The 11494-nt window shown below is 37.0% G+C and overlaps 1 protein-coding gene across 2 annotated transcripts; it reads right to left on the bottom strand.

Annotated features, from left to right (window-relative positions):
- Window positions 1-10192, bottom strand: LOC122086321. 2 transcript variants are annotated; one of them, XM_042655095.1, is made up of 7 exons: window positions 9799-10192; window positions 8213-8408; window positions 4277-4332; window positions 4033-4111; window positions 3795-3933; window positions 1606-1719; window positions 1-448 (listed from the first exon to the last, which is right to left on the bottom strand). In XM_042655095.1, exons 2-7 carry the CDS (start codon window positions 8380-8382, stop codon window positions 257-259), a joined length of 750 nt encoding a protein of 249 aa, XP_042511029.1. In that variant the 5' UTR covers window positions 8383-8408; window positions 9799-10192; the 3' UTR covers window positions 1-256. The 2 variants fall into 2 exon arrangements, with proteins under 2 accessions (XP_042511029.1, XP_042511020.1); XM_042655086.1 differs by having other exon boundaries at window positions 8213-8450; window positions 9799-10185.
- Between the last annotated feature and the right edge of the window lie 1302 nt (window positions 10193-11494).

Below are 11494 nucleotides of genomic sequence, written 5' to 3'. Positions count from 1 at the left end.
TCACCAGAACCCACATTAGCAGCATCCTGTAAATAATGCTTTAAATCTTGGGTAATCTACAAGAATAGTATGATAGAAAGGAATCAAATTTCGGATAACTTTTACATGACAAGTTCCTTGTAAAAAATGTGGGATTTATACAAATTTGGTTAAATACATGAATGGTTACTATCACATCAGAGAATATATATATATATATATATATATTCTCCGATATGTAGAGTAAAATTTTATAATTGAAGGTCCAAATCGAATATCATTCAAGAAGTTTATTACATGTCCCAACACCAAGAGCTGCAGCAAGATGCCAAGCAGCATGGAGGTATGGTGTTCTGGGAAAAACATCATCCGCAACAAAAAGAGCACCACTTAGAAGAGATGATATTTTATGCAGGTTGTGGGCCATCCTCAGTTCTGGTTCCTTAAATGCTCTTTCTGCAAATGCTACCTGGAAGAACAATTTTAAGAAAAAAACTACTCTGGTGAAGAAAAAAAAAAAAAGAGCCCTGAAGGTGTAACAGAAATGACAACGTCCCTACATATATTTTCAAAGGATTATGACAGTAACTATTGACAGAAATTAGCATCACCCATGCAGATTGATCTCAGGTGTGACAGGGCAGTTGTTAATCTCACATCAATTGTGAGTGAGAAATCACTTTTCCTAATATACCCGTGAACATCCTCCTCTCATACATTGCTAAAATTCTAGAAAAAGCACAAACAAAAACACTATGCAACATTAATAACAAGGAAACATATCTGAATAACCAAAAAAAGTATTTGATTCCTTGTTTTTTTAGTTATTCAGATACCATGGTATTAGATTGAGAGAGAGAGAGTGTGTGTGTGTGGATCATTTCATAGTTCACAGTAAGCACAGGGCAATGTTACCACCTTAATTAGAGCATAGAGGTTCATCTAAACACCTAGATGTCAACAGAATTGGTCCATGACGAACACTGCTCAAACTGCTTGAGTAAAGGACAGAAAAACATTAACTGGCCAGACAGATGTACATTTTGAGATCAGCGATGTTGTTTGGGGAAAATAAGAACAAGAGAAAGAGGGCCAGAACTTAGAAGAACAAGAAGTGAACAGACTTGGAGAAATGCTCAATGAGTGTTCGTCACAGTCAATAACACAATCCACACATAAAATCTTAGAAATTCTAACCCACCATGACCATACATTTTAAAGTAGTTGGAGGCACTCAATGAATATAAGCTCACTGTTGAAAACTGTATGCACTTCACAAGTTGCATCAGCTATGACATTAGTGCATATTTCACCAAAAAAATGTTCAAAAAGATAATGAGATATTTGAAATGTACATGTTAATTGCTTCATCTAATAATGAGAGAGAAAATTTAGATCAGATAAAAATAATATAATCAACTAATTTACAGAGAAAATTATTAGAGAGTGAAGGGAAAACAAAAAAATAGTGACGTTTTGACGGGAATCTATAATATAGCTAGGATAACGATACTGTGTAACCATTCACTGATGACTTTATGAATTAACACCGAGTAAAACGAATCCCAAATTCAAAATTCTGCAATCATTTCCACCAGGGGGAGTGGTGGGAAAACAGTTAATTACCTCCATTAACCCTGTGTGAACAACCGAAACCATTAAAGGCTGGAAAGGTAGAAATACAGCAGAAGCTGCCATCAACAACTTAGGATTCTCATTCCTTAGTGCACCTGAAAGACACTGCCCCCAAAAAAATAAATAAATAAATAAAAGAGTTTAGTTAATCATCATAAAAGGATCTTTATCTTCCACTGGGAAAAAAGTTTGGCAAAAAAAAAAAAAGGTTAATAATCTATCAAGGAAGATCAATGAAACTTAGGAAATGTATGAGCTACTACTCTTCATATTATGCATCCATATGCATTGAGAAACTATACCATGCATCAACCAACAGATAAAGATAAAATATCTGAAATATTATCAGTGCATCGTCAGATAATTACTTCTGGTAGGCACATTTATGGATGGCATGGCATCAACTTCAGCAAGGGGCTAATGCCTTCCCTGCAAGATCATTTTTCTGATCATTCATAACATCAAATATGGAATGCTAACTTGTACAAGATCAGATCCATTATCTTGATACATAAAAATCTTAAATAACATGTAAGGACCACTACTGGTGGTTTATGTAAACATGTAAACTGGATTTCATTTGGATTTATGAGAACATATTCCCCATTTACATGAAATTCACTGGTTCTCCTAAAACATAAATTTTAAACAGGACTAAACTTATGAGACAACAAAAAGTTCCAGTACCTCACGCAAAACTGAGAAGAAAGTGTTTCACTATAGCTTGCTAAGAACTCTCTAATCTATTTCATAAAGTAATCATGACTTCATGAATGTCTTACAGTGTATTGGAGACCACTTCACTAAATCCTAATCTAAAAGGACTTAAAAACAATTTATGAGGCTTACATTAGACCTATGACTCAAATGCCGAATAAAAAAGAAACCATGTTGCAATTATATTTCTCAATTAACTATACAAACCTACTAATTAAGAAACTAAAATAATAAAATATGTACTTTCGGTGAAGCGAAAATTTCACTTAATGTAACAGAAAAGGTTTCCTTGATGGCCTATCAAGATAAGCTTACCTTGAAACATCAAATATCTAGCAAGTGGCAGGTCAGTTCTCCATGTTCTTGGATGTATTGTCCACAACATCATATATCAGTCTAGCAAGTTTCATCCTAATCTAATTTTCATGGAGATCTAAAGCTCTGAAATTGGTTGAAAGAGTCACTTGTGGGTAATTAAAGAGGGTGCTGTCAAGATAAGGTTATCTAAACAGTCTGTTTGACTAAAGGAACCTTCCACATGGCATAAAAGTGGACTGTCAAGATAAGATTATCTCAACAGAGGGGCATAAATTTATGCTACTGCTGTTGTCTTGATATTTTATTTTGGGGTTTTATGTTTTGTCTTTGTAAATCACCGGGAGGATTTTATATGTCCTGCTGCTTCCATTGTTTGAGTCATCCTTGACTAGTCATTTCTTTTACTGATCTGGATACAATCTTTTTCTTTGTTCTCATTAAGACATTTTTTCTTTGTTCTCATTAAGACATTTATTACTTTGCCTACAATCTGCACGAATATGGACACAAATAGTCTTTTAAGTGTTTTGGTTATTGTAGGAGAGACAAATCTTCACACAATAAAATGTAGCAAAAGAAAATAACCCTACATTCAAAAAGGTGAATGCACCCAGGAAATAAAATACTAAAATGCAAAAGTTTGCCCTTATTTCATGGTTAAACGTGGTGACCATGGTTAATTTAAATAACATAAACAACAAATTTGTACGGGTACTGCCATTTTTCTTCTGCATGATATTGGGATTGAACCGTAAAGTTGCACAAATTTCACAATCAGTTTCATATTTTTGTTCTGCAAGCCACATATTTCCACTAAATTGCATTCATCCATGGCCCACCTGGCTCATCCTAAACATTATGCATCTATTTTGTTTGATGAAGCATTTAGACATGAGCTTCTACCAAGTTGAATAGTAGAATCAGGTAAATAGAAAATAAGCCAAAATTTTTATAATTCTGGCATGGCTAAGTCAAATTGAAGAAAAGATGTTTTTGGGTTCAACTGCACAAGTTAAATTATTCACATAACAATATAACATGAATTTATTCAGTTTAGAAGCTTGAAACTTCATAATAAGATTATCGCAATTTTAACAAGCGACAAATCCTGTTCCCAACAATTATTAAAATCAACTCTAACTTACAACTGTTGCAGTGGCTATCATTGTATAGTCGACCCATCTTAGATACTTCCTCATTTCTCCACTTGAAGAATGGTATAAACTTGAAGCAACTCCAACTCCAATTAACGAATTAGCATATAGTTTACTACTCCAATTCTTCCTGAAACCTTAGTAAACACAGTTATCGGACACAACGATTAAATGCAAGGTAAGATTTTGAAGCCAATATCTAAGTAACAAGGAGATCTTGTATTCTTGCCTTGGGGCATGGATTCCAAGGGTGATAAAAGGAAGTGAAGTAAGCACATTAGCAATTCTCTCTATCAGGTTGTGATCACCTAAAACAGGCAAATTTTAAAAGAAATAGATAAGCAAATAGATTAGAAACTTACGGAGTGTTCGAGAATAAAGGACCAACAGATAGCAGAGGGCAGTTGGACTGACAGAGCTTTAGGGTCAAAATATGGTAATAGCGAAACAAAGTCAGTTGTCAAAAGAAGTACCTTGAATATTACAGCGGATGGGCCTCAGGCATGCTGGCCTCTGCTGCCATATGCGTCTGGAAAAAGATGCAAAGAATAAATATGAGCTGTTTTAATCTGTATTCCGATAGATTTACAAACTACAAAAAATGGTATTCAATATTATAAGTTTTCCTTAGTGTGGTGTTATCTTGCATTCTCTTATCTTAATATGCAAATTCTTATATTCAGTTAGATCTATACTTATCTTACATCTCTCTTGCTTTTCAACCAATATAGGGTGTGATTCCTCTAGGTGGGTAACTTGTAGAGGAGTCTGTGTTTCTTTTTTTCTATCAAGTGGCAGCTTAGTTGGAACTCAAATTTTTTGGATGTGGCCAACAATCACAATTGACTCATTTAGAAGTTTTAGCTTAAAAGCATCACATCATCTAACATAATTAACAGGTCACCATTAATCAGGATTCAGATGGCTGAAGATACTAGGAGGTGATGATTTAATCACATGATTTTGGCTTCAAAACCTGATAGATGGACAAACCACGTGGTCCTCTATTTATCCAACATTTGAATAATGCCATCAGTCCTCCATGGCTCCAGTGCTGACTGCAGAAAATACAAGTAGAGAAAACACACTCGATGGTGGGCCATACGGTTGAAATAGGTCCAGAAGTTTGACAGGTAGACAACCCAAGGGGTGCTCAATCTTTTCAACAGTTGGATTAGCAAACTGAACCACATGGAAGAAATTGCAACCAAGTTAAGACATTTCTCCAAATGTGTCCTCACCTAGAGAACTTTAAATCCTAACATATCATTTACATAAATTTCATGTCTGTCACCTAATCCAATTCTCACGACCTTCATACTTCCTGTACCCTGAGTACCTGTGTTGAAATTAATGACATTGCCTTGGTCGGGCAAGGGATATGTCCAACACGGACCTTGCAGTGAGACACTCAGACACAGGTATGAAGAAGATTAAACCCCAAATTTGATGCATCAACCCTGTTCCAGACACATCATAGCCAAGTCCCCATGACAGTTCCACTTTTGAATAGATGTCCCTGAATCCCAAGGTTGGGTATAAGAGGGGATCCAACTTCAACCATGCCCAAAATCATGTAACATGAAGCAAAAATATATTGTTTCAGTGTCATACACATACACGGGGGAATTTCATACCAATGATTTATAATGGGCATTAAATTTAATGTCCATCCCTCCTTCCCGATACCCCAACCCCTCTCTTCCCCTCCCTCTCAACATATATTTTGTTTACTTTCCAAATATCGCCCGACGTATCCCTCCTCAATCCCCCCTTCAAAGATCTCTATCTCCATCCTCCCCTATTTATATATTGTAACTTGTTTTGAAAGGAGTTAGTAATTCAATTTCTACCCTTCACTTTTGGTTGTGCTTTGTAAGCCCCATTGTGAGTTTAAGATCCTCGTTTGATGAGAGAGTCCTACACTTAGGTGAGTGAGCCCTCAAGAGACCCAGAGTTAAGTGGCCCTCTCTGACCCTTGAGTTAAGTGGCCCTCTCTGACCCTTGAGTTAAGAGGTCCTCTCTAAATCCTATACTTGGTTCCTCATTTGCAATAGAATTCTTGAGGTGGTAAATGAGTTATGGGAAACAAATGCCAAACTTCAAAGAACCATGGAGGACATTTTGAGGTGTCTGTCTTCATCTAATTATCCACCGCCTCCACCACCTAGTGTCTCATTCAAAATTTTTAATTTCAATGAAGAAAAAGACAATGCATTGGTCTCTCAAAAATAAAAAATTTTAGTTTGTGCAAGAACACTTCCGATGCTTCACATGTTGCTTATTTCTTCTTCAAGGAAATTATTCGAAATCATGGAGTGCCAAAGTCCATTACATCAGAACGTTTGACATGAGATTCATGAGTCATTTTTGGTGTGCACAATGGAAGCTTATAGCCTTATAGGCACCCAACCCTAATTCTCAAGGCCTATCATCCATAAATCGATGGCCAAACCAAAGTTTCTGACCTCGCTTGCCTGGTTATTCTCGTGTCCTGTTCACTCGCTTGTCTAGTTCCAACAATGTAAAGAGCTCTTGGACTCCGCAGTCCGGTGATTACCGATGAGAAAGCGCTCTTACACTTTCAAGCCTAAGGCCAAGACTAATGAGACCATCCTTAGGCAGGAGTTAAGCGGCTGTCGTGTATGACTAACTTCTTGGTTATAAGTACCTTGCCTTTCCATCCTGCCTTTAGCTTTTCATACTTTCGACCCCAATAACACTCGCTTTAACAACTCAGTTTGGATTGGTTTGAGCAGGTGATGGTACTTATCTCCTATCTCCTACCCAGGTAGACGTGACGTTTGAGTGTGGTCGAAGTGATTTGACACACATCTAGACCAGATCATCCTTGTAGAGTGATTAAAAGCATCTTTTCTTTGAAGCGAATTCCTTTCCATTTTTTGTCTTGGAAAATCTTCTATGTTTTTTAGTAGTGATCATCCAAAAGCAAAGGGATTCATTTTGTCTCAAGTTGAGTTTGCCTACAACAGCTCTAAATGCTAGTTAACACAAATAACACCATTTAAAGTTGTCTATAGGAGAAATCATAGCCATATCTTGGATCGGATATTTATTCCTTATACGAGAAAGGCTAGCATGAAAGCAGAAGGATTTGTCAACCACATCAAAGAAGTGCAAAAGTAAGTGAAGGCCCAACAACCGCCATAAGGAAGCTTATGATTCAGCGCCGCCATTTTGAATTTTAAGGAGACTTGGTCATGGCATCTTTGAAGAAAGGAGGTTTCCAAAGGGGATATATAACAAGCTCAAGAATATGAAAATGGATCCATGTCGCATTCTCAAGAAGCTTGGACCTATGCATATCTTATGGAGCTGCTCGATGTAATTGAAATTACTCCCATTTTTAACATCGCCAATCGCTATTCTTAACACAAGATCCCAGACAACTCGCACCCAATGTTGGAAATGGAACTTTCCTCCAACCGATCTTCCCAAAATTTTCGAGGTACTTGATTCAAGGTCCATTACCACTAGAAATGGGACTTCACACAATATCTTGTCCGTTGGAAGAACATGCCCAATGCAGAAGATACTTGGATTAGTCAGAAAGAATTGAAGATGCATGATCATGACACGTGGAGGAAGATTTAACCGCTTCAAAATCGAGGACAAGTTCTTTCAAAATGGGGGAGAATGATGACTTGATGGACCTTTAATGCCAATCCCTCCTTCCCAATACCCCAATGTCTCTCTTCCCCTCCCTCTCAACATCTCTTTTTTTTTTTTTTTTTTTTTAATATATTCCCATTATCCCCCAACGTCTCCCTCCTCAATATCCCATAACGGCTCTCTCCCTTCTCCCCTATTTATATATTTATAACTTGTTTTGAAAGGAGTTACAAATTTGATTTCTACTTTTTACCTTTGTTCGTGCTTTGTAAGACCCATTGTGAGCTTAAGACCCTCTTGTGGTGAGAGAGTCTCACACTTGGGTGAGTCCCCAAGAAACATAGAGTTAAGCAGTTCTTTTTTTTTCTTTTTTTTTTATGGTAAAGGCGGTTTCTATTTAACCTTTTGAGTTAAATGGTCCTCTCAAATCCTTGTTGTACTTGTTTCCTCATTTGCAATAGAAATTTTCTCCATCTTCTATTTTGTATCTTCATTTTCAGTAGTAGCATCACATACTATGTGGAATGAACAAAGACAAATGGGTGTATCAGGTTTGCTGAGCTTAGTGCACCAGACCCTTTGTATCTGTGTCTGCCACCAATATTCCCAAGCATAATCTATAGAGTTTACATGTATTCTGCTACATCAGGTAAAATGTCAAGGAAAAATGACATTTTTAAACTTCAGAAGTATAAGAATGACTAATTAGCTTCTGAAGCAAATGCAAAATTCATACACAGCACAGAATAGATAGGTTAAAGTTTCCTAGAACTCACTGCATTAAAAGATTCTGATTAGCTCCAAACGGTGATCCTTCAGGGATGGACTGCTTCAATTCCCCATGTTGAGGAATCTCTTCTGCTACAAATGGTGAATGGGATGCCAGATGCACTCCATGAACCCCCTCAAGAGTTCTACAAGGATTTGCTGTACTCTGAGGATTCATAATTTATCCCTTGATTTGGTAGCCACCTGATGTCATTGAAAGAAGTACGCCAACAGTAAGGGTGTTTACTGTGACAGAACAAAAGAGCAGGACCATTACCATGAAAGATAGAAAAACAAAGTCAGATTTACTGGAATTAAAAGCGTAAATCATGTTTAATTTTGAACAGTAACAGAAACTCAACAAAAAAATTATTCTTTTCTTTCCTGGTTGCAAGAAACTCAAATTTCCAACACCTTGGGTAGAATCCAACGGGTAAATAAACTATATTGTAAGCTCCTTATATGGAATATCAAATTAATCTATTATTTTTTTCAGCCACGCTCAACTTTTTGAGGTTGGCAACATTAATCTTGGTTGCATGAGGTTACACAAACAATGTCTTCAAGTTTCAGTCTATCAAGGATCATACTTTACATTAAGCGTCAGTCACCACCTGAAGGAAGTTCTTTTGAGCCTTTTCCTTTTAGAGTTCAACTTGCAAGCAGTCATTCCTTCCCAACAGTGCCCCATCCAACCACTTTTTGAGGCTACCCTTAAGTTTTTCTGAGTTGAACCTACTCAGGTACATCCGTCTCAGCACCCCTGGCCACCCTAATTCTCTAAATCACTAACCTCTTTTTGTTAATCAAAATCAAGAAAACTGACACAATCTATATCTTCTAATATGCAACACATTTAACAGATGATTAAACTTTATTGATCATCATACAAAAAGTAATAATTCTATCTAGCATCAACTTGCCCTGCTCCAAGCAGATGGATAGGGTTCTTGAAAGGCTCCTTCTGGTGGACTATTTTTTCTCTGCATACACCTTTTAGCAGACCATACTAAAGGGGGCCATTACGGAGTCACTCCAAAGAATAATTTGATTCAGCTTGCTTTCCTATCGACTAATGAGAATTCAGAGCCCAGACCTCAGGTTATCCTTCTTAGTTAAATTTCCAGAATCCATAACAAAAGTACTTTTCAAAAGAAATGAACAAAGAAGAAGCTCATTATGCACTTTTTTTTCCTCCCATCACTCAATGATTCTAGAACACCCAGGAAAGTCTCTTATTGTACTTGACAATTTCGCAAGCAAAACCCCATAATCCTTTTCTCAAGATTGTCTAGACAAAGAGACCCAACTCATCAGATCATTCCAAAGTGACATTTTGACGAACACTTGAGCAGCAGTGATCTTAGTACGATCAGTGGAGCCCAAAATTGGAGGTCGTCACCAACGACAAAAGTTCTTGTTCTTCTAATTATCCTTGTTTCTATAGTTATTGTTCTTATAGTTCGTCAGCTAATCTATCGTTCACTCGTCGATTTGACAAAAAATGGTATAATAATATGCAATTGACTCAAAATGCAATTTTATATTCAAAAGAAACAAGAAGCAACACCATACGGAGGGAGAGAGAGAGAACCTGCTGAAGCTTCAATGGAGGCTGATGAGTGCTGCTGCTAGCCTGCTAGCTCGCTACTCTGCTCACAGGTCATATGGATAATATCTACTAAGAACAAGAAAAGGGTTGATCGAAGCGTAACGAATAAAAAGACTAAACGTGGAAACGAGATGCGCATCCTTACGAATCTTCTTGGGGAGAGGGAGACATGTCGGCATATGCGCTTTTCTCCCAGATTATTTTGTTCCTACCATTCCAAACCCCAATCCCAATTTTATTTTTTGGCAATTTTTATTTATTTTTGGTGGTGGATGGTGGGGAGGGTAAAATCCAAATCTCAATCCATGTCTTATTTGTAAATTACCTTTAATTCTTATCAAATTTCTTTGGGGGAAGGGAACTTAAGACCCCAGTGTGCGGATTCTTGTGTAGCCCTTCTGCCATTTTCTTAATCTCAATTGTGGAGAACATGAGAAATTGTAAAGCCCTTGGGTTTCAAACTATATGGGAACATGTGAAATTGCAAAGCCTTGTACATTGCAAAATATATCCATCATAGTGGTTATAACTATTGTCGCAGATTTCCTCTCAGTGAAGACATAAGACATACAATGAATAACTAAGCTAGAGACTCCCGATGTTTAAGTCAGTAATGTAGTTGGGAAAGGAAGAAGATAAAGTCTATTCAGAGTGTTTTGGGTGTCTTGCCCTCAATTTGGCTAACTCCTTATATAGTGGTCTGTGCCTATTGGATGGTTGGTCATTTTCTCCTTTAACATAGACCCAAGTTCTATTGGTGGGTTGGTCACTTTCTTGGTTGAAGTGGCCAATCTCATAATGGTTAATCAGCCCATAGTTTACTTTCAGATATGATAATTGTCGACCCAACTATGGTCGGGTTGATAGACCATGAATATAAATGGTTATAGTGGTCACTATCCTATTATTAGAGGGGGGTTTTTTCAAAGAGAGTAAATCATATCATTTCTCAGAAGAACTACATTAATTGTTCTATGGGGAGCACAGTCTCCACGAGTGTCCCAACCCCTACAATTTGTCTCTCTTTTGCCTATATAGGTCATTTCACATAGAAGAGGAGAAAGACAAACAGTGGCAAATGATGCTACACTCTGTTGTGGAAAAACATTATCTCTTAGATATGAATTGTAGGCTTCTTCTTCTCTTATCATAAACTGTTAAAGTGCCCTTGCACGCAAGTTGATCTTCCAGTTCAATATGAGTCTTTTATTTATTTATTTTTGATTGAAATAAAAACTTTAATTATAAAAGAGAGGATACAATATCTAAGGACTGATTAACCTGCCTATGATCAGTAGTATAAACAGTCCCCATTAGAGCTGCCATAGTAGTGTTAGATTTCCCTTTGTACACAAAACTGATGGATCGTGAGAGTTCATATATTTTACAAAAGGTAGCAAAATGAAGTAGTGGCCATGCACCCTTGGTTGGATAGGGAATGAGGTTGAACAGCTTTTTGTTAGAGAACCATACTTCAGAAGCTTCCCAGTTCTCATTCTTAGCCTTTAGTAGACCTTGTAGAATGCCTTCCGCTTCCATTGCTTCCAGTTGATCAAATTTGGTAGTACCTAACTCCAGAATCTTAAATTCACCTTGTGAGAGGATACCAAAGGTCTATCCTAAACCTGATTGCAAAAGATTAGAGATACCAGTACAAATTAAAACTATACATTTCAAA

The sequence above is a fragment of the Macadamia integrifolia genome, chromosome 1 (assembly GCF_013358625.1).
Source record: "Macadamia integrifolia cultivar HAES 741 chromosome 1, SCU_Mint_v3, whole genome shotgun sequence".
NCBI lineage: Eukaryota > Viridiplantae > Streptophyta > Magnoliopsida > Proteales > Proteaceae > Macadamia > Macadamia integrifolia.
This window is presented reverse-complemented; position numbering and strand designations above follow the sequence as displayed.